Here is a 24,047-nt window from a genome sequence, read left to right on the forward strand (position 1 = left end):
TTCCATCCCAGTATACACTGCATCCTTGACTAATGTGCACAGTAAAACACTTACTAGTGAACTCAGTTACAGGTAGACTGATTGTGTTTTCTGCAGGTACAGAGCAGGGACCCTGATTCTGGTTGATTAAAAACCTCTCACCTGCACAGAGTACCGCAAAGACGGCCATGAAGTCACAGGACAGCCCGTGCTTGCACTCCGACTAAATGACTAAATAAACCACAACAATGTTTTCAAATTCACATTTAGTTAGTTTTACAGTTAAAGGCACACGAGCCAAGGATCAAATGACTTCAGAGTGCGTGTGACGTGCACACTCGTGCCAATACTAGATTTATCCTTGAAGTCAAAGAGTCACTCTTCCAGTGTCCTCAACAAAAATGAAAAAGTTAATTTGGGTCAGCACAGTCATTTTTCTGCCCTCCTCCCAAATGTACTTCCTATCGATGGAGTGAGAAAAGTGCCTCCCATGGTCATCTAATTGCCTGTTTTCATCACTCAGTCATCTTCTATGTGATCTAGAAGAAGTGCACCAATAATTATTACAAGGATATTTGCTTTCGGTATGCTCAGTTCAGCTGAGGTGTTTAAAAAGGTTTGTGTCTTTGCAGCAAAGTGAAAATGCTGAATGACCTCCTCCAAATGTGATTCCATCATTTTTGCCAGGACTGGTATTGCTGCTTAAAGAAAAACACAAAGTGTTGGTTTAATCAAACCAGCTGCTAACGCCTGTTAGCCACTGGAAAGTGTCTGGATCTGTATCTCTCTCATTAAATTAGTTAATTTTAATTAGGAACTAATTTCAAATGTAGCAGCAGACTCGTCACACCAGACAACATTTTTCCATGGACTGAGCTTCAGAGCAGACAGCAGAACTACAGCTAAACTATAAGGAGGTAAACTGCCTATTCACTGTCAGATACTGTGAGAGGAGTACTACATGCATCACTGAAATATGGCTGCACTCATACTTTCAGATAGTACTTGGCTTATAACTTTTTGGCAGATAGAGACGTCTGGGTCTGAGTGCTCCAGAGAAAGGTGGAATTTCACTCTTTGTGATTGAAAAGCGGCTCAATCCTGAGCCCGGATGTTGATTGTCAGGATGCATCCAGAACTCTTTGGGTATTATTACCACTGAACCATCAACGTTGTGGGAAACGTCTTGTCTGGCTCTTGTACAGATGAGCCCTTCAACTTTTGCCTCACGTGTGATGAAGTTGCTGGAGAAACTAGCTGAAGGTTTAATAGAAACCTCTCTCAGCCCTCTGCAGTTCATATATCCCCTAAATTTAGGAGTGGATGAAGCAGTTATTTACCTGTTGAAGAGAGCTTACTCCTGTCTGCATAGTAACAGCTGATTATGTGAATCTGAAATCGATCGATCAACACAGACAAGTTGTGTTTGTGAAGTTTTAACTTGCCTTTGTGACAGGGTCAAGCAACAATACAGAGCCTAACTGCAGTGTGCACGGCTTTTGATAAGGAAGAATAAGAAGCACAGAATCATTTATAGAAATGTTATCTGCCCACTGTGGTCACAGAGCACAATGAGAACGTTCTGTCCAAAAGATCGCTTCTGCAGTCGACTATCTCGTGTGTTCAAATTATTTAAAGACAATACGTGATATTTTTGTAGGATCCTATTCAGCCAAGTCAGCTTGACACAGAGAGGGGCAGAATCCTTTCCATCACATCACTGAGAATAACCTTTTTGATTTCTTCAGTGCATTTAACACAGTCCAGTCACTGCTGGATAGTGTACAGCATACAGGTCATTTACAGGAAATGTCAGTGACTACCTGACAGACACACTGGATTATGTGAGATTGGGCAGTGCTCCGTCTGATTTGGTGGTGTGTTGTTCCCCAGCAAGCAGCACAACGTGCCACTATTGTCGTCTTCTCAAGACTGGGTCTGTCGTCTTCTCAAGACTGGGTCTGTGCAGCCCCTAATCTGCTTTCTATAATACTACTATGGAGAAGTACCTGATATAACTGTAATTCAAAAATGCAGACTGCCTTTTTTTCACAATTTTATTTCACTGTTTTTAAAAACTTGTTTAAAGTTTTCTTTCTGTAAATGGGAACTATTTCATTGCATATTGTGCTATTACAGATAAATATTTCACATGTGCGTTTTATTGTCAATTAACAATCAAGAACACTCTATACAAGGCAAATGTTTTGTTAAAATTTACAATTAAGAGATGGTTTCATGAGTGAAAGTACAGTTTACAGCAGGGTACAAACACCGGTTACGCTCAAGAACAGGAAGGCCAGATTACTTTGCCAGAAACATCTAAAAGGGGCCTGCACAGTTTTGGAAAACATTTTTTGGGGACAGATGAAACCAGAATGAACTTGTATCAGAATGATGGAAGAGAAACCGGTAATGATCTGAAGCATGCCACATCATCTGTCAACATGTTATGTCAGCACTAAAAACAAAAAAACGAAAAAGACCAGTTAGACTCTCAAAGTAAAGTTTGTGTTACTTGATGAAGCATGTGTCCTTGGACCAAATCTATGACTGAGGTATTTTTTGGACCTCCACAGTGGCATCAGCAGTTGCACTGTGGGTTCTTGTAACCCAGCTGACTCTTTTCAATGTGGAGAAGTAGCTGCTCTACTCTGAGTCCCTCGCAAACGACTGAACTTCTCACCCTATCTCTGAGAGGCCATCCACCCTTTGGAGAAATCTCAAAAATACCAAAATGTTTTTAAGGCTCAAGTTGTGATTGGCCTGCTGACTTAAAATCCTCTCCTTGCACTGGCAGTGGTGTATCTGAGTTGTTTTAATGTTTTTAAAACCTCCGGCAAAATCAAAAAGCCCCATAGTCCCATGTTGTGTTACTGTGTAACTAACACACATTTTTAATCAGTAACTTTCACTGTCGCTTTTTAAGCTGTGGATTAAAAGACAGGAAAACTATAAACTATCACATATTTGATTGGCTGCTGCAAACTTCATTGGTTAAACAGACAGTACTGCCTCTACAGATAAATAAGGGTGTGTGCAGACAGTACTTGTCAGAGAACTGAGAAGCAAACATGGACATGCAGAGCAATGTGGAAAAGAGGGAACACTGGAGTAAGAAAAGAGAATATATCCTGGCATCTGCTGGCAATGTGGTGGGCCTGGGCAATGTGTGGAGATTCCCTTACCTTTGCTACAAGAATGGTGGAGGTGAGTATGTACAGATGAGCATAACCCTCTGCGTGTGCTTTTCTTATATCTACAATGAATAAATGAGCAGGAAAGAAGAGAAAATCTTCATATTGTGGTAACAAATAAAATGTGTATTATTTGAAATTAACTCCAGATCAATGTGTTATATCAGCCATTCCCAAAGTCAACAGTGCTCCAGCCCACTTAAAAAAACAATCACACCAATCTTAGATCTTCACTCCAATTACAACAAACAAGAGAAAATGATTTATTTTTTTGGTCAAAAAACATGAACAACACAGGCTGTTGGTTATAATTTGCTAATGCTACCCAGTCATGTGGAAAGTGTCAGGGCCGATGTGTGAGCTACCTGCCACTGGGGAACAAACTTCAATATAATATATAAACTTACAAGACCTTATGGCAGAAAGCCATAGTATTTAAAATGACATGAAAAAGGTATGGGCAATTAAAAGAAACACTGTAAACAACAAAATAGATATGGTAACACAAACACAATAAAACTGAAAAATATAGAATTGTATCGATTAAGGATACAAAATCTAGATATGAAGGGCAAACCGATTTAAACAGGCAGAGAAAACACAAAAGGATTTGAACTGAACAACAATGACTATAGAAGTCATTTTTGATAGCACTGTGGTCTGAGAATAGAAATGAAAAGCAGTTTTCCACATTCAGTATTAACTTGAGCCATGCGCCTGTTCATCTTAGCCGCTATGATGCCTGGCAGGAGCTTCCATGTGGTACTGAGGCAGGTTATTGGCTGGTAGTTAGCTGGGACAGGTCCTTTCTGGAGGTCCTTGGGGACCCGGACTGTTCGGCCTTCAGTTATCCATTCTGGGTCTGCTCATGGGTTAGCAGCTGGTTCATTTGTGCTGCCATACACTCATGGAGTGCAGTCAGCTTTTTTAGCCAGTAGATATGAATCATGTCGGGGCCTGATGCTGTCCAACTCTTCATACTGGAGACCTGTTCTTGGATGTCTGCCACTGTGATGCTTACTGGACCCTGTTCAGAGAGGTTGCTGTGGTCTTCTCTTAGATCTACTAGCCACTGAGCATTGTTGTCATGGGTTGTGTCCTTCTCCCAGATGCTCATACAGCATTGCTCCATTTCCAGCCACGGTGGGGCTGTTCTCATATTGTTCCCTCACCACTGAGAGTACACCTTGGATGGTTCAGTGGAGTACAGCCTACAGTTTATTCTCCTTCTGTCTCTCGGCTGTATGGCAGTTTCTAAGGCCTCAGAAATGGACAGCTTGTTGAATTTCGTGGGCACTCTGTTCTTCATTGCACCGTTTTGCAGCTCCAGTAGTTTGCTAACTGCCTTCAGCACTGCCTTGATTTTTGTTATCTGTCTTTTTTCATCGTCTCTGATGTGTTCGTGTGTGTGTAGGTGCCTTCTTGTTGCCTTACCTTTTCTTTGCTGTACTGTGTGGCATGCCACTCTTCCTCCTGGAAACTGTGATTGGTCAGTACACACAGGAGGGCACTATCACCTGCTGGACCAAGCTCTGCCCGCTGGCACAGGGTAATGAGATCATTTCTGTTTAAATATTTACTTACAAATCCAGAGGATCTTAAAATGTTCTGTATGTGATGGGAATTCAGATTAAAAATATTAAAAGCAAAAAAAAGCTTAGGGTTAATTTAGGCAAAATAGAGTTTGTTTGTTTGTTTTGTTTTTTTGAGCCAGACCAGCCATGTGTTAATAAAACTGATGAATGCTGTAACACATTTACTTATTAAAGAATGAGGCTTAGTCCCAGTTTTCTCTGCAGGCTGTGGTAATAAGCAAAAAATATTTGTGACAGTGGTTTTGAACAATAATTTATATACTATATGCTTCATCTAGATTTTTTAACCTGCTTTCACTGGCTTACGACTTGCAGATGTAGCTGCCATATTTACTTCTTATTTTGCTTAACATTGACATGTTGTTGTTGTTTTTAGCTATATCAGTGCTCCGTCATATTACTGCTTAAACTGATTTATTTATTTAGTTTTTTGGATGCGTTCTCTCTTCAGGAGCTGGTTATTCTATCATCATGATCCAGCTATATTCCAGGGTCTACAGCATTGTTTTGGCCTGGGCCCTTCTCTATCTTGTTTACTGTTTCCGAGACCCTCTGCCCTGGGCTACCTGCAACAATTCCTGGAACACAGGTCAGATGATTTTTCCAGGCACCTTTTTTTCTGACATGCCCTCCCAAACTCTACAGCTAGGAAAACAGCTAGCCTATTTATATGCTCAAGCTATACCTTTCACCACAGAACAAGTCTCAATGCTTCAATGCTGTTTGAATGTGTTAGCAAACTGAGCTGTTAGATTGGACTTTAATCGGGTCAGCATAATGCATCCTCTCAGAATGGTGCAGGCAGCTTTAGAGGGCTGATTTAAGGCTAAACATTGATCAGGCATAATACTCTGACAGGTAAAGTGAATAACACTGATTATCTCTTCATCGTGGCATATGGTGGGATATGTTAAAGAGCAGAATTTTTTACTCAAAGTAAACACGTTAGAAGCAGAAAAAAAAATCTGCCTGGAAAGGAACAGTAGTGAATCAGTGACAGGATCACGGGTGGCCAAGGCTCACTGATGCATGAGAGGAGTGAAAGCTGGCAGGTCAAACTGCACCCAAAAAGTTAATTCTAGTTCTCACAGAAAGGTGTCAGAAAACACAGAGCATCACAGTTTGTGTATGAGGCTGCATAGCTGCAGACCAGTCTGGGCGCCCATACTGACCCCTGTCCACCACTTAAAGCACCAACAATGGGCACAAGTCTGCATTAGAACTGGACCACAGAGCAATGGTAGAAGGTTGCATGGTCTGATGAATTACAATTTCTTTTACATCAAGTGGATGGCCAGGTGCATCTGCCTCGCTTACCTCGGGAATCTTTGACAACATTTGACCTTGATACGAACCACCTACCCAAGCAGTGTTGCAGACCCCATACAGCCTTTGATGGAAACAGTACTCCCTGATGGCTGTGGTCTCATTCAGCGGGATAAGGCGCCCTGTCACAAAGCAAAAAATGGCTCAGGAACAGTCTGAGGAGCACAACAAAGAGTTTGAAGTGTTAAATTGCTAAAATCCCTCCAAAATACCCAAATCATCTTGCTACTTAGAGGACTTAAAGGATCTGTTGCTAACATCTTGGTGCACATACCACAACACACCATCAGGGGGACTCCAGGTCAGAGCTGCTTGACAATAAAAGAGCAACCAAAACAGTATCAGGCAGGTGGCCATAATGTTATGACTGAGTGATGTATGTATAGCTGCTTAAGCAGTGTATTGTTAAATGGTTGGTATTTCTACAATTTAGCCTCTGTACACCACCACTGTGGATTTTAAATCAAAGTGTCAAGACACGATTAAAGTGCAGACTTTCAGCTTTAATTCACAGGTTTTAACGGAAGAATCACATTAATTGTTTCTGGCACTGATTCCAGGAGTTGAACTGGCGTTTGGTAGCTGTTCACTGGCACTCTCAAAACGAGAAAAGGGATGCTGACACAAGTCAATGAGGTCAGCATTAGGCTGAGCAACCAAAACAAACCTAACCTTCAGTAGTGACCCACTCGTATACATTCTTAAAAAGTAGGAATGCACCGGCACACCATGCTGTAAACCTGGAGGGTTTACAACAAGGCGTAAACCTTTACACCTTGTAAACACTTTGATTACTGTCAAGGACAGCAGGGTCAAAATAGACATCACCAGATATCCTCTGTTCAGATTCAACTAAATGTTGCACTAATTCACTGATTATAGGGGTTTTTTGGGTGGCTGCAGCTGTGGAGAAAGAGCAGGTTGTCAGAAGGCCGATGGTTCGATGCCTAGCTCTTACAGAGCTTTTGTCAAAGTATCTCTTGGGAAGAGTTTAAAATCTGCCCTCCAATCTTGTTTGATTTAACAGCAGCCATGTACAAAGGCAAAAGACTTTGTCGCTGTCCAAATACTTATGGATTGAAGTGGATACTTCACATTACATTTCAATCACTTGTAACTGATTCCTTAAGTTTGATGTGAATATAAATACATATTTGCGCTGTGTTGCAGCCAGTGTCTTGAAACAAACAAATATATGGTTTTTGTTGTTTTGTCCAGATTCAAAAACACCCATCACTCTTTTATTCACCAATGTTACATTCAAACAGAGGAACTAACCATTACATCTCTGAACTGATGTCCACAGATAGATGTGTGGACATCACCTCTGCAAACCAGACTGCAGTACACAGTGGCAACGCGACAATAGACTGGAAACTGGGAAATCTCACAAAATCTTCAGTCTCAGAGTTCTGGGAGTGAGTCAGCTATTTTTACTTTTTTTCACATTACATTGCAGCTCATTTAACCAGAACTACACTATGTTCTTGTTAAATATTTATGCATAGCTAACCATCTCTGTTTACTCTCCACAGGAGACAAGTGTTGTCCATATCCGCAGGAATAGAGGAGCCTGGTGCAGTAAAATGGGAGGTGCTGCTTTGCCTCCTGGCCTGCTGGGTGGCCTGCTACTTCAGCATCTGGAAAGGCGTCCGCTCAGCAGGAAAGGTCTGTAAAGATGAAAAACCTATACTATGAAAATTTTCTGCAGAATGGGCAAAGTTTGTCAGAGGAAGAAAACAGAGAAGAGCCATTTGAGATACATACATACGATTTTCACTGGGAGTTGTCCAGATGTCCTCCTGTCTTTTTGTCAATGCCACTGTATCCAAACCAATATCGTAACAGGTTTCAAACCATCTTGTTCTTATAAATTGGCCATTGGTACTCCTCCGCTCCCAAGGAGTGGAAGATTTTCACTTTCATGGCCTCTCACTCTCTAGGATTGTGGTAAATGTTTTCTATATAGCGTTTTCTACTCTATTTGAGCACTCAGAGTGCTTTATACAACATCCCTTTTTCACATACAAGCATTTTTAAAGAAGTGCTTTCTATTTAATATTCACACTGATAAACTTATCAGAGAGCAACTTGGGGTTCAGTATCTAGGATATTGGTATATCTGTAGCAAGGATACTTGTATATAGACCAGAGTATCTGGGAATCAGACCATCCATTTTCCAATTAGTAGATGACCTGCTCCACCTCCTGACACGCCCCTTGTGTTTCGTGTCAAACAATGCACTGTGAACATGATCCAGACACCCTGTTATCTTCTCTCTGTTAAAGTTGATTTAAAATGGACTGAAGAGAAGTGGAAAACTGTTCTGTGGTCAGACGAATTCTAAACGGAAATTCTTTTTGGAAAACATGGACGCTGCATTGTTCTGAGCAGCAAGACAATACTAAACTGTGTGTGGCATCTACTACACCAGCATGACTTTGTAGCAGAAGAGCCTGGGTGTTGAACTCGCCTGCCGGCAGTCCAGACCTTTCACCAACTAAAAACATTTCCTCACAAAAGAAAAACAAACATTACAAAGTGGACTCAAGAATGCTGAGCAGCTAGACTCCTGTATAAGACAAGAACGGGACGACATTCCTCTCCCAAAATCCAGAATCTAGTCCCTCAGCAGGTGCTTCATCTTTTTGTTCACCCGTAGTGTAGTGTCTTGTCAATGGTGGTATTATTGACATGACTATGGATGTAACAATAAATAAATCAATCTTTCAGATCATCAAACAAGTCTTATTATTAGACAAAGATAACCAGAGTAAATAGAAAATGCAGTGTATAAATGATTATTTCATTTATTAAAGGGGAAAAAGCTCTCAAACCTACCTGGCCCTGTGTGGAAAAGTTATTGTGCCCCGCTCGTTCTGATTATTCCCACGCCCGATGAATCACCTGTTTGATAAAATGACATAGACTATAAAAAATCTCCAAAACCAACGCATCATGCCACAATCTAAGAAACACCTGAGCTCACAGACACTGACATCTATAAGTCTGGAAAAAGTTTACAAAGCCATTGCTAAGGCCTTAGTTACCATGGTGAAACCAATTAACCGAATACTGAGAAAACTTGGAACAGTGGTGAATCTTCCCAGGAGCTGCCTTCCATCCAAAATTACCTCAAGAGCACAATGAAGGCTCATTTGGGAGGTCAAAAAAGAACCCACAAAAACATCTGAAAAACTGCAGGCTTCACTTGTCTCAGTTAAGGTCAGAGTTCATGATTCAACAGTAAGAAAGAGACTGGGGGAAATGGATCCATGGGAGAAATCCAAGAAGAAACCACCGCTGACCAAAAAGAACACAAAGGCTCATTTGCCAAAAAATAACTTGGTGACTGACTTTTGGGAAAATATTCTGTGGACTCATGAGACAGAAGCTGAACTTTTTGGAAAGGTTTGACTCTGTTACATGTGACATAAAACTAACACAGCATTTCATTAAAAGAACATTGTACCAACAGTTAAACATGGCGGTGGTAGTGTGATGGTCTGGGGCTGCTTGCTGCTTCAGGACCTGGATGACTTGCTGTAATCGATAAACAAGTGATTTCTGTCTAACATTCACACTCTTTGCTCCTGTTTATACATATTGGGAGATTGTGGTCATTGCTCTTGAACTTTGAAGCAGACTGAGATAGTGTATTGCTATTGTTGAGAGTATCATACAAAAAAAGGAAACAAACAGGGAGTTAGGAGACTGGAAACTGTGTGCAGACTCCAGGTCTCTACAGTTAATATATGGAAACAGAAAAAACAAAAAACAAATGACTCAACAAATGAATAAAAATAATGTTGATACAAGCGGGAAAATGAAATACTACAGGATATTTCCTCATTCTGCCAAACAAAATGATTTGTTTGCTTTCAGGTGGTGTATTTCACAGCTGTTTTCCCTTATGTGATGTTGGCCATCCTGCTGGTCAGGGGATTGACACTGCCAGGTGCCTGGGAGGGCGTGGTCTACTACCTGTATCCAGATCCTTCTCGTCTGGCAGAGCTTCAGGTGGGGAAACCTTTGAACTTGTTCGAGATACGGCATTTGTGAAAGGACTTTTATTGTTTTATTGTATAATGCTTTAATCCTGGAAAGTTAAACCTTTTACTTGCGATCGGTTGTGCTGCAAAGTAATAACATCTCTGTGACGGCATGATATAGTACTGATGACTTTACGTGTTTTCTAATCTTTAATCAGGTCTGGATGGATGCTTGTGCTCAGGTCCTCTTCTCGTATGGTGTTTCATCAGGGAGCTTGATCACACTGGGCAGCTACAACAGAAAACACAACAACTGTTACAAGTAGGGATGGGTATCGTTTAGGTTTTATCCGATACCGGTGCCAAATCGGTACTTTTGAAACGGTGCCGGTGCTCAAACGGTGCTCAAACCGGTGCTTAAAGAATGGAGAACACAAAATTGGTCCAAAAACCTCTCATGTTCAGCTGTTTTTTGTAAAAAGATAACAATGTTAGCCTTTTCTGCAGCTATGGGGCATATATGGTATCACTCTTGGCTGGAAGCAGTGCTTAAACAATGGAAAAAAACACAAACTTTGTCCAAAAACCTCTCATGTTTAACTGTTTTCCACTTTTTCTTTGGTCATTTTAGCCTTTTTGGCCAGGGTGAAGGGAGTATCTGCCATCAAACAAGAAGACAGCCGCATGTAGCTGTGATGATGTTTGCTAGTTCACCTTACATGCATTAATTTAATAACGTGGTTAGCCTGCTCAACGTAAATTAGCTACTCACGCAGAGAAGAACGGCTGCTGTCACCATCAGCCGTCATCATTTCTGCTACACTGGCAGGGCTAGGGGCCAGGACTCTCCTCTTCGTGTTTTTGGGGGATGTTGCATAACAGGCAACCCACCCGCAGTAGATGTGCTCGGTGTGAGGTCTCGCAGCAAGCTATCAAATACGGCGCATTTCTCGGCTTTTAAAAAAACGCTATGCGTCTCCAGGTGTTTCATCGGATTTGAGGTGTTGCCTCCTTTGACAGTATCACAGTATCAGCTTAAAGCACTTGTTGCAGGCTGCTGAGTTTGCATATTTTGCTGTGAAGTACAGCCAGACTTTTGACCGCTTCGCCTTGGACATTTTTAATCTGTAGCTCTGCTCTAACAGAACGTACGTACCTGGCCCCGCCTACTATCCTCGGAAACGTAAAATGATTGGCTAGAATCTAAAGTGTATCACAGCTCAGGAAAAAAAAGCACCGAAATAAAGCACCGAAATGTGCGCTGCTTTTCGGTCTGGTTACTACCGTTTATGTCAGAACCGGTGCCATGATGGCACCGGACACCGGTACCCATCCCTAGTTACAAGTAAATAATGTGTACCACAAGCTGCCGACGGGCCCATTCCACAAGCGTTCTTCGAATGACTGTAACTCAGTTAATGTTTAAGCTAGAGACAAAATTCTAATGGTTTTGGAAAGAAGAAAAGACGAGCCCAGCAGTGATGTTTGTTGGAACATGGTAGCACTGCTCCAGAGTCCAGTGACCATAAACGGAGCCAGTGGTTCACTACATGAGCACCGCACTTAATGTTACCTTCGGCAAATGCTTTGCTGCACAGAATCTGGGTTTCAATACAGTTCATGTTGTTCATAGAAAGACAAATGAGATGTAGGTGTATATCATGCTACCGTCCAGGTCAAGTCTTCTTCAGAGAAGACTGTGCATATTTCAGCAATGCAATAATAAACTGCATAATGCTGCTATTCCAACACAATGGCTTGATAGTAGAACTGGCCTGCCTGCAGTCCACACTTTTGACCAGCTGAAAACATTTAGAGCATCTCTAAATAAAAACAGGACAAAGCAGAGCCAGGATTGCTGAACAGAAAGGATGCTGTATCAGACAAGAATGGGACAACATTCCTCTCCAGCAGCTGCTTCTCAACTCACAGACGCTTATGGATTGCTACACTGTAGGAAGCGTCAACCTGTCCCTTTTTTTGAGGGACAGTGAAGTGACCACTGTCATCAAATACTCTTACACTGTGTGTGTGTGTGTGTGTGTGTGTGTGTGTGTGTGTGTGTGTGTGTGCGTGTGTGTGTGCGTGCGTGCTCAGGGACAGTCTGTGGTTGTGTGCGCTGAATAGTACCACCAGCTTTGTTGCCGGGTTCACAGTTTTCTCAGCTCTGGGCTTCATGGCCTATAAACAGGGAATTCCTATTAACATGGTGGTGGAATCAGGTAGGAGAAGCTTTTGTATTTAGAAATTTTGTATTTTATCTTAACTGTCACAAATTTGTTGCAAACGATATGATACAAGTCAAACAGAGGCGACAGATATGTGAATGACTCTCATGTGCTCCCAGGCCCTGGGCTGGCATTCATTGCATTTCCTCAGGCTGCAGCCATGATGCCAGTTCCTCAGCTGTGGGCAGCATGCTTCTTCTTAATGCTCATTTTGTTGGGGATTGATACAGTGGTAAGGTAAAACTCTCACATGCTATTCCCCCAAAATCTTTTTGTTTAACTTACCAAGACTTGTCACCGCTGCTCATACTTTGCTACTCAGGATTTTCTTGTTTGAATAATGACACCACTTAAAGAGCACTTCATAACATCACACTGACTTATGAAACTCCTAAAAATCCTGTTTGATTTTTTTTCCTCACCCTCTTATTCTACCTACATATTTAGTTGTCATAGTAAACTAAATGGATACTTTAAAAAAGGGCCCTTTTCTGGCTTGATTAGATAAGTACAGTGAAGACTTGACAGGAAAGGAGGCAGAAAGAGGAAGACATGTGGCAAAGGGTCTAAAAAGGTTTTATGTATCAGGACACAAAAAAATTGTTCAAGTCAATTCAATTCAATTTTATTTATAAAGCGCCAAATCACAACAACAGTCGCCTCAAGGCGCTTTATATTGTAAGGTAGGCCCTACAATAATACATACAGAGAAAAACCCAACAATCGAATGATCCCCTATGAGCAAGCACTTTGGCGACAGTGGGAAGGAAAAACTCCCTTTTAACAGGAAGAAACCTCCGGCAGAACCAGGCAATATTATCTGGTCCTTACCAGGATCTAAAATTATCATGAGCAAGATTTTTAGAGATTATACCATGTAATTATCAGTTCAACAAAAACAAAACGGAGCACCTTGCCCCTAACCAGTGGTTGGACTTTAAGACACTTTTGCATAAATGAATGTAAACCTCAATGAGCTGACCTCACTGCTGTAAAAAGACTGGGCCAGAATTCGTCCACAACGATCTGAGACTAATAAAGTCATACGTAAAAAAAAATTACTTCAATTGCCAAAGATGTTCCAAAAGCTAACTTGTTATGGGGTCCACTTAGTTTTTGTTAAATAAATTATTACACTGTGTTTCATGCTGTGTCGTTCTTCTGAGGTTGTATTTATGTTATTTCGATTCCCGTCAAGCACCGGATAACTTTTCCTATGTTCTGATACCTAAAACCTTAGAAATGAAACACTTTGGTCTCTCTCTTATTATTTTGTCCAGAACTGATAATGCAACAATATACAAACTGAACTGTGGTTTACTGTCAGAGCTTGTGACAGTGGATGCACATGTATTTAATTTTTCTTGTTCCAATGCAGTTCAGACAGTATCCATACAAATCTGAAATCCTTCTGTAGTAACAGGGTTGAGAGGAATGACAGCTGAGTTTAGGAGGTGCCATACAGACACAATATGACTTCTGTAGTTCAGACACCAGTAGTGTTCTGTTGAGATGTTGTTACCATGCATCTGAGCTCAGCAGCTTCCCAGTGCTGTAATTAGCTGAGTGTTTGTTAAACACCATCATTTTTGTGGGCATTTTTAAGCATGTAGGGCTCCTTCACCTGAAACCTTCTGGTATCATTCGTCATTTCTCTTCCACTACTAAAGTAAGACCTCGTGTTTACAAGTGTGAAGAAAAGAAGAGTGATTGAATATCCAGCCAGCATTATGACAGAAGCTTGCTGATGGCGAGCAAAAGGACCTGAACATGGTGCAACATGCTAAGGGACATTTCATTAAATATTAGTAGGGATGTATGTATATGTATACTTTTGACTCAGTGTGCATTAAAGAAAATCCAAAATGAATCTTTGAAGTCATTAAAGATGTATGCTGTACAATCATTCGATCCTGGAAAAACAAAAGCTCAAGAAACGATTAAAAGCCCCAAATTACCATGGCTCTCATGCCCGTGGATCTAAACTGTATTCTCTTTCATTGTTGTCTTGACCCATAAAGAAGAAAAACCATCCTTGACTTTATTCTCCTTCATTGTCATTTATAATGTTTTTTTTTTCAACCCTGTGTGTGTGTGCTAGTTTACAGGCTTGGAGACTATAACATCATCAGTGATTGACATGTTCCCAGGACAGATGCGCAGACCTTGGCGCAGAGAAGTCTTCCTCATAGTCTTCTGCTTAGTCTGCTTCATCATACAGATCTCCCTCACCACTCAGGTACGGCACAGGACAGCTAACATGCAACAGATTTACATAGGAGTCGAAATACACCTTTCAGTGTATATGTACACTATGTCACTGTGGTCTGTTGTCCAGGGAGGAGTCTATCTGTTCCAGCTAACCGACCACTATGCTGCTAATGGAGCGTGTATATTATTCGTGGGTCTGCTCCAATGTGGGGCTGTTGGCTGGGGCTTCGGTAAGTCCTGAATTCCTCGCTATTAGCCTTTGTTTGGGGCGATCGTGGCTCAAGAGTTGGGAGTTCGCCTTGTAATCAGAAGGTTGCCGGTTCGAGCCCCGGCTTGGACAGTCTCGGTCGTTGTGTCCTTGGGCAAGACACTTCACCCGTTGCCTACTGGTGGTGGTCAGAGGGCCCGGTGGCGCCAGTGTCTGGCAGCCTCGCCTCTGTCAGTGCGCCCCAGGGTGGCTGTGGCTACAATGTAGCTTGCCATCACCAGTGTGTGAATGTGTGGATGACTGGATGTGTAAAGCGCTTTGGGGTCCTTAGGGACTAGTAAAAGCGCTATATAAATACAGGCCATTTACCATTTGTTATCAGGAGGCAGAAAATACACAAAGGGCTGGATTTAAATTGTAAATAGGTAACCAGAGTTAGCATTAAATTAAACACCTCAGTCTTCACTGAGGTTTTTGGCTTTAAATTATAGTTTAGGAGAATCTTTCTTTTGGGGACAAACATATTCTGATTTTGAGAGTGAGAGTAAAAATTAAATACCACTGTCATGTCAGTGTGGTCAATCTAAAGCTATAGTTCGTTTACAGAACCTAAAGAAGGCTTTGGTACTGAAAACATTTATTAATAATTCTTATTTCAAACCTTTAAAGGCTCATGAACTGCATCAAGGAGCCTGTTATAGTCAAGACCACATATTTTTGAACAGTGATGCAGTTTTTGTGATATTGCGTCTTTGTACTCCACTGTGGTGGATTTTAAATCAAGCAATCAAGATGTGATTGAAGTGTAGATTTTCATCTTTAACTCAAGGGGGTTAACAAAAGCACTGTATTAACTGTTTAAGAAGTATAGCCAGTATTATAAACAGTCTTCCTTTTTCACTGGATCAAAAGAACGTGCGTAACTGACAGACAAGTAAAATGTTTTCACAACATTTAACCAAGGCAACAACACTCATGAGGCATTGTTATGGAAGGGGGTGTATGGCTGCCAGTGGAAGTGGGTCACTGGTGTTTGTTGGTGATGTGGCTCCTGATAGAAGCAGCAGGATGAACTGTTGCAGGCCTGTACTCTGCTCACATTTAGACTAATGCTGCAACACTGAGCAAAGAGAGCAACCCAAAAGTTTCTCAAGGTAAATAAGTGGGATATTCCTCAAGAAAAAGAAAAAACATGCAATTAAAATAATAGCACATAGTAAGAAATTAAAAAACAATTTTTCTTTTTGTTCATTTTTGCCTTTTGTCACCTCATCTAAACCCAAAAACAGCAACTGATGTTGTCCACAATAAAGATCTAATGGAGTATTTCAAGTGAGGAAACACAATTTGGTCTCTTTCTATTTACACAGTGTTCCAGAAAGTTTGCACCTAAAAATCTCATAAGCCCACATTTAACTCACAACAGAATACTGAAAACATGTTTAAACTGAGGAGAGCAGCTGCTGCACTTTTATTAGAGGACTGCTGCTGATAGAGGATTGTAGCGTCTCTACAGTCGTGGCCCTTCTTTGTTAGTTTTCATTTCATGATGCTCCAAATGTTTTTATTAAGTCAGAGGTCTGAACTGCATGCAGGCCAATTCAGCACCCAGACTCTTATGCTATCAAGCTTTTACTATTGTACTTGTGATAATGAGACAAATAACATTCCCAGTGAGCAGAAGCAAAGAGCAGCAGACAGTTTTTAAAGGTCTATTGGTTAAACAGTAAATAATGGGAGTTAATGAAAGGGCACAGGAGGAGATCCTCAGCTCCACAGATTTATACTCAGGGAGTCAGAGAGAACACACAATGTCAGCAGGGCAGAGTGAAATAGGTTTAATAGAGGCTGCCTTATTTAAGGGAGCTGTGCAAACATAATCTTCCGGGGTTGTAATAAAACCAGGTGAGAAGTTGACAAGGAACTGAAGGAAACGAGAAAAGTCAAGGTTACTTCCTCAACACATGTAAAAATCTCAAGGAATGATAAGGAATCATTGCATTCTTTTTTTTTCATTTTATACAGACTTCCAACTTTTTTGGACTTGGGGGTTGTATTTTGGAACCTTTGAACGTAACTGGGCTTTGTATACAAATGGCAGCAAATCCTAAAGAGTCAATTCAAATTAGTTAAATTAAGTTTGCACTTCTTCAATCACATCTTGTTTGACTTACAGTCCACAGTGTTTGCATACAGAGGAAAACACAAAATAAAACAACGTGTTACTGTCCAAAACCTTTGGACCTAACTGTACATAAAGTCCTTTGGTAGGTAATATAATATAATATGATATAATGTAATATGTTATACCAATACATTTCTCTACAATTGCTTTAACATACAGCAAAACTGCATAAGGGAAACTGCAAAAGGATCCTTTTTGATAAATTTACTTTTAGTTTCACTGTCATAATTCCAATACATGCTCTTACTTGTAAAAGTTTTAAAGAATTAAAGTTTAGTTTAAGAATTGTTTTGTACGTCATTCAGGGGCTGAACGGATGTGCGATGTAGTTGAAGATATGACAGGACACAGGCCATCGGTATTCTTCAAGCTGTGCTGGCGTTACTTCACCCCCCTGATCTCTGTGGTGAGTTACACATTGTTAAGATCTGCAGGGGTGACATTTTTTAAGCTACTTATTAAAACATTTATTTGCAGCTGATTCAGGATAGATGTTACAGAAGGCAAAGCCTGTCGTTTTAAGGGTGATCTAGCCATGGTTTATTGCACAGTGCCTGTATACTAGACAACATGGTCCAGGAGTGTGTCTGTTTGCATTGTTCACTGAGCAGTGCTACATCATTAGACAGAGGTTCAGCTGCTTTGAGTTGTAGTTCATTTAAAGGTTTTAGTGGCAACAGCTGTGAAGATGAAGATGGCCCCAACGCTGCCAGTCAGGAAGAATTTGATTTTGTGCCATTGATGAACTTAGGAAACATGTCTAGTTTGTGTCTCAGAGAAGTTAGGACTGATTACAAATCTCATGTACTACCCTCTGTTGTCTCAACAATGCTATAAATAGCTGGAAGCCAAAATTTGCACTCCCACAGTGGACCTCAGCTGTGCAGTTTTATGCAATAACTGTCGGCATGTGATGTGAAAATGAGTAAAGCAAATCAAATAATTTTGGTTTGGTTGGTGTTTCTACAGATTTTATTGTTATCAAAACAATCATGTCTGAGGTTTGTCCAAATGTGGTGTTTCTAACTGGCACATATTGTCCAGTAATGATTTTCTTTTAGTGCTGGAACCTAGATTGTGAAAATTTTAATCCCGGTAACATAGATTGTGTTAAGTGTAGGCTGTGTGCAGGCAGGAGTGGTAGTAGGAGGACCCAATGTGCAGACACTCGGAGACGGAACGTGAACTCGAAACATCAGTACAACCATTATAGCCCAAATTTTAATAATATGTATGCATTAAGTGCATAGTAATTACATAAATTGCAAAAAAAACGCAATAAACTACAAAAAAAATTAAAATCGTTTTGGTTTTTTTTAACATATATTTCTAGTTAAAGAAACTTAAGAGGCTTATCCCTCAAAACTGTAAATACAAAAAAGTTGCACAAACTAGTTTCCTACCACAGGAAATTTATTTTAAGTGTCTTCATAGTTTTATTTTTGAAATACACCAATTTTCATATACTACAGGAAAAACGAAAATAAATATTATAGTGCAAATTTGCAAAAAAGCAGCATGTGCATCAAAATAAATTATTTCCAGCAGTGCAATTTGAGTCCTAAGCATCCCAGAAACGACACAGAAAGTCATAAAGTCAAACATAACTTTTAAAAACAAGTATAGGCTCATGAGGCCCTGATGGTAAAAAACTACATTTACGCAAAATGACGTCACTTCCGGTTTCGGGCAGGTCATGGCGGACATGCGATAGTTCACGCTGATGGACGTAGGAAGTGTTATGAACAGCTGATGGATCGGCAAAGCCTGTTTCTGGAATATTATGTTTTTGCTGCTGCAAGTGCTTTTTATGCAGTTTTTGCAAAGCTATATGTGGAAGGAAACGGTGATCTAGGACAAGCTGATGGCATAAGATGTAAGTACAACTCCTCCGGTTTCATATGCAAAAAAAATTATTGCGCTACCTTACGTGGTTGCAGTGCTACAGGGATTTAAAAATAGTTAAGTAAAACAGAGGGTGCCCGCTCCGACCAGCTCTAAAGGGTTAAATACACAGAGGGAGCAATCAGGGAATAGGTAACAGGATGGAAACACAGCTGGGGCAAATCAGGCCTAATGAGACAAAGAAAGCAAAACCAGACGCATTTACATAAGACACAGACTTTCAAAGTAAAACAGGAAACATAACACAGACTGAGCTTACAGACACAGACTCACAGGCAGGCACTACAACAGAGGGAACAGAGACGTGGGACCAGGGCAGACACAGACACTGACTGGACACGGGGATGTAGCAACTGAGGATTACACAGAGACATAAACCATAAGACAGAACTCTAACAAAGACCAGAAATGATAAATAATATAATAAACTCAAAACACTGGGTCAACGACCCAGGCATCCTAACAGATTGCCTTTGGATCAGTTCAGTGTATAACACATTGCAGGGTAATAGACAAAATATAATATTATATTTGTAATTTAAGTAGAATTTGTATAAAGAACACGTGAGACTTTTTGTGGATTTGCTGCACGAGCAACACAAGAGCTGCTGTTCACCAGCAGCTGTAAACCTGGAGATAAGACAAAGAATGATGGAACTGATAAGCCAGCTTGTAACATTCAAAAAAAGGACCATTTGTGTCTTGAATGTTTCATTTTGATGATTTGGGCTCATAGCTAATAAAAATCAGGAACTCACTATTTCATTATATTAGAACATTACATTTTGACTTTGAGTAAATTGGTGTTCAAACAGCATGTATAGCATGTTTCTCTCTGTCCAGCACACAGAGCAGGGTAAACCCCAGAAGATCAGTGCTAAAAATGCTGGCTGTTCACAGTTTGCTGTATTCATGGAAATTTGACTGGAAAGGGAAAGTATATTAGGAAAAGGTGTACAAAACACAGGAAGGATCGCAGCCGAGAGGGCTGGTGACAGAGCATCAAGAGCCACCACACAGAGATTTTCAGGAGAGGAACTACAATTGTCACATTCTTAATATCAAGCTACTCGTGAGGCAGAGATGATGTCAGAAGATGGTGACTGACTGTTGCTCAGAGGCCCAAAGTCATCTTGTCCTCAGGCTTAACATTTAAGATGGAGAACCATATGACTGCATGCATACAACTAGTATAGTAGCATGTTAAAAACGAAAGAACATTTAATTAAAAGATAAAGAAGTAAAGGAAAAATCATGATTAAAAACAGTGTCATTTCTGAATGAAAAGTTGCACATGTTGGTTGCTAAGGAAACAATTCTTCTATACTATCTGTTCATATGCTTGATGATATTAGTGCTGCCTGTTTATTCTTCTATTACTTCCTTAAAGGTTTGCTTCGTCGGCTTCTTTCTGGACTACCAGCCCCTGACATCCAACGAAGGCTACATGTACCCAAACTGGGCCTACCATCTGGGCTGGGTCATGGCCCTCTCCTCTGTGGTTGTAGCACCCATCTGGGCTGTTAGCAAGATCTGCCTCAGCAAGGACCCCCTCAGAAAGGTAACAGCACTGATACAATTCTGACTTTTCTTTCCGGCGATATATTTATGAAACTTTCAACATAAACTAATAAAAGAAAAACCTTCTGATAACATCTCTGTCCAAAGTCACATTTGAGGAAAAAGGCATAATCACTAGCAAATCATTTCATTTCATGGGTGCAGGTATTCATTGTGACTTGCCCAAAGGAAGAAGGGGCCCAGTGTGATTTATCACTTTGAAGTGATGCCACAGCCTACGACAATTAACAACTGACAGTGGATTACTTTAATGTTCAAGAAGTCATAAAAATTGGTGTTTTCTAAAGCAAGTTCTAGTTCTGATCCCTCTGTACTTATTAATCTGTTGTATAATGTCAAATACGTTTTATGATTAAAAAATAAACAATTAAATTAAATTTTATTTATATAGCGCCAAACCACAACAACAGTCGCCTCAAGGCGCTTTATATTGTAAGGTAGATCCAACAGTAACACACACAGAGAAAAACCCAACAATCATGCGAGCCCCAATGAGCATTCACTTTGGCGACAGTGGGAAGGAAAAACTCCCCCTTTAACAGGAAGAAACCTCCGGCAGAACCAGGCTCAGGGAGGGGCGGGGCCATCTGCTGCGACTGGTTTGGGTGAGAGAAGGAAAACAGGATAAAGACATGCTGTGGAAGAGAGCCAGAGGTTAATAACAAGTATGATTTAGTGCATAAATATGCTTTAAAACAATACTTATGTTGCCACCATGGTGTGCCTCAGTTTAACACTGAAAACTGAACCTGTCCATCACAGCCCCTGTGATGCAAACTGCTAATTTAAAGCTTATAGCTGGGGTTAGGGTCGGGTTGTAGATCATCTACTACATGTAAGGTTGCTGGTTCAATCCCTGGCTCCTCTGGTCTGCATGCTAAATATTCTTGGGCAAGATACTAAGTCCAAGTTGCTCCCCAATGCATCCATTAGAGTGTGAATGTGTGTGAATGTTAGATAGAAAGCCCATGTGTAGAAAAAGCATAGAAAAAAGTGCTTGTGTGAATTGGTGAATGAGACAAGTGCTTGTTGGCCCTGTTGTGCTCAGGTAGAGTAGAAAAGTTTAAGAACCAATTGCCATTTACAGCCTTTTCTTATTTATGGAACTTTACAAATACAAAACTGGATGCAAAATCTGACATCTAACACAGGATTTGTGCACAACAAAGTACCAACTTGAGACAAATACTGCCTGGGCTTTCATGCTGTAGCCATTTTGCACACTTTCACTGAGCAGTGCCTTCTCAGGTGGCTTTGGCTCAGAAGATAGAGCATGTTGTTTCAGGCCAGACCATTCTCACTCCCTAGGCGGGAGAACGTGTTGTTCAGGCAACTGTTGTTGTTGCGCATATAAATAACATTGAATTGAAAAATTGAATTGAAAGATCAGTGCTTCGGTCCTTGTCAATAAGACAGTGTGACTTAAAATCTAAAGATTGGCTTGAGTCCCCAGTAAGAGTATGAAAGCATTTGCTTTGACATTTCCATAATTGCACCCAGTTAATAATGGATGGTTCCCATTTCTGTATCTCCCTCCCCTCCAGGGTCACAGTCTGCTTCCATGTTCATGCCATCACTGACAGTTTTCATCAGTGAGCTTCACCTGCTTCATTGTTTTCATGCTTGTCCTGCCAGAAATCAACATCGTTTTCTATATTTTACATCTCTTTGACCATCTTTCTCTTTGTCTGGTTGTCATTTTTATTTTCCCCAACAGCTTGTGATCGATATCTGGAGCCCTGTTGATGCCCCCACGGTGAGACCAGAAGATATCCAAAATGAATTAGAGATTAAAGCAGTGTCACTTACTGAGATCTGAGTAGAGAGAGTATTTCTGATGGACAACATATTAATCTATGTATTCATATTCTTTACTTAATAAATATTACTAGAAAATAAAGCTTTGACATTTGAGTGCTCAGATAAATCTGCGTCTTGGTCATTTACCCTTGTAATAGCACTTGCAGCACCTTCTTTAATAATGAGGGGAAAGTCTGATGACTGTCTTTTTGGCACTTATTACTAGGGATGGGTATCGTCTAGGTTTTATCCGATACCAGTACCAAACCGGTACTTTTGAAACAGTGCCGGTGCTTAAACGGTGCTCAAACTGGTGCTTAAAGAATGGAGAACACACAATTGGTCCAAAAACCTCTCATGTTCAGCTGTTTTTTTGTAAAAAGATAACAATGTTAGCCTTTTCTGCAGCTATAGGGGATTTATGGCATCACTCTTGGCTGGAAGCAGTGCTTAATCGATGGAAAAAACACAAACTTTGTCCAAAAACCTCTCATGTTTAACTGTTTTCCACTTTTTCTTTGGTCATTTTAGCCTTTTTGGCCAGGGTGAAGGGAGTATCTGCCATCAAACAAGAGGACAGCCGCATGTAGTTATGATGATGTTTGCTAGTTCACCTTACATGCATTAATGTAATAACGTGGTTAGCCTACTCAACGTAAATTACACACGAACAACATTAAGCTACTCACGCAGAGAAGAACGGCTGCTGCTGCGATCAACATCCATCATCATTTCAGCTACACTGGCAGGGCTAGGGGCCAGGACTCTATTCTTCGTGTTTTTGGGGGATGTTGCTAACTCCGGTCCGATAACAGGCACCACACCCGCAGTAGATGTGCTCGGTGTGAGGTCTCGCAGCAAGCTATCAAATACGGCGCATTTCTCGGCTTTTAAAAAAACGTTATGCGTCGCCAGGTGTTTCATCAGATTTGAGGAGTTACCTCCTTTGCACAGTATCATAGTATCAGCTTAAAGCACTTGTTGCAGGCTGCTGTTTGCATCTTTTGCTGTGAAGTACAGCCAGACTTGTGACCGCTTCGCCTTGGACATTTTTAATCTGTAGCTCTGCTCTAAAAGAACGTACGTACCTGGCCCCGCCTACTATGCTTTCAAAGGTAAAATGATTGGCTAGAATCTAAAGTGTATCACATCTCAGGAAAAAATAAAGCACTGAAATGTGCGCTGCTTTTCGGTCTTGCTTTTCCGTTTATGTCAGAACCGGTGCCATCCCTACTTATTACACATTAGAACACTGGAAGTGGATTTACCTTAACATCAATTAATTTACATTCCTGAATCTTTGTCTAGTTCACAGAGATGAGAAATACCAGCCCAGTAAATATTTAATTGGCATATTTTTTTTTTTTAGTGAAAAATAGTTTCTGCAGCAAATTCTCTTGAGGTGTCTCAGCTACTGCTGCCTCTTCTTATGTCACTGAACCGCTCTGACTTCAACCTAGGGGCCAGCAGAATGTGGTGCTGCACATACCATGTGCAGAGACGTGTACATGCATGCAAAAGATTATAGGCATACCTAGGTGGCTCCAATCTCATCAGATAAACCACTCCCACTGTGAACCAATGGATGGCCAGTTTCCACTCTCCCAGTCTTCATGCTCACCGGTCTTAAGTTGCACTTCCTCACAACAATGAGAGTTCAACATTTAGTTCAGAAGACATAACAAAAGTAACAGTTGAATTTAATTCTATTCAGTTCAATTTTATTTATATTGTGCCAACATTTGCCTCAATGGTCTTTATATTGTAAGTTACAGAGCCTTTAATAACACGGAGAAAAATACACCAAATATCAAATGGCCCCTTATGAGCAAGCACTTT

At 40.7% G+C, this 24,047-nt stretch overlaps 1 protein-coding gene across 2 annotated transcripts; it reads left to right on the forward strand.

Moving 5' to 3' along the window:
* Nucleotides 1-17: 17 nt before the first annotated feature.
* Nucleotides 18-22,397, forward strand: LOC113026247 (sodium- and chloride-dependent GABA transporter 3-like). 2 transcript variants are annotated; one of them, XM_026174795.1, is made up of 14 exons: nucleotides 18-3,189; nucleotides 4,591-4,725; nucleotides 5,223-5,360; nucleotides 7,404-7,515; nucleotides 7,633-7,765; nucleotides 9,984-10,118; nucleotides 10,309-10,412; nucleotides 12,188-12,312; nucleotides 12,438-12,550; nucleotides 14,420-14,557; nucleotides 14,657-14,759; nucleotides 17,228-17,328; nucleotides 20,218-20,388; nucleotides 22,126-22,397. In XM_026174795.1, the coding sequence occupies exons 1-14, from the start codon at nucleotides 3,054-3,056 to the stop codon at nucleotides 22,225-22,227; spliced, it is 1,746 nt and encodes a 581-aa protein (XP_026030580.1). In that variant the 5' UTR covers nucleotides 18-3,053; the 3' UTR covers nucleotides 22,228-22,397. The 2 variants fall into 2 exon arrangements, with proteins under 2 accessions (XP_026030580.1, XP_026030582.1); XM_026174797.1 differs by lacking the exons at nucleotides 10,309-10,412; nucleotides 12,188-12,312; nucleotides 12,438-12,550 and having other exon boundaries at nucleotides 22,126-22,396.
* The last annotated feature ends 1,650 nt before the right edge of the window (nucleotides 22,398-24,047 follow it).

The sequence above is a fragment of the Astatotilapia calliptera genome, chromosome 7, assembly GCF_900246225.1.
Source record: "Astatotilapia calliptera chromosome 7, fAstCal1.2, whole genome shotgun sequence".
Lineage (NCBI taxonomy): Eukaryota > Metazoa > Chordata > Actinopteri > Cichliformes > Cichlidae > Astatotilapia > Astatotilapia calliptera.

Coding starts and splice junctions, on each gene's coding strand:
- LOC113026247 (XM_026174795.1), top strand. CDS start 3,054: ATGGACATGCAGAGCAATGTGGAAAAGAGGGAACACTGGAGTAAGAAA. Junction 3,190..4,590: donor TTGCTACAAGAATGGTGGAG/GTGAGTATGTAC, acceptor GTGTGTGTGTAG/GTGCCTTCTTGTTGCCTTAC. Junction 10,119..10,308: donor CTCGTCTGGCAGAGCTTCAG/GTGGGGAAACCT, acceptor ATCTTTAATCAG/GTCTGGATGGATGCTTGTGC.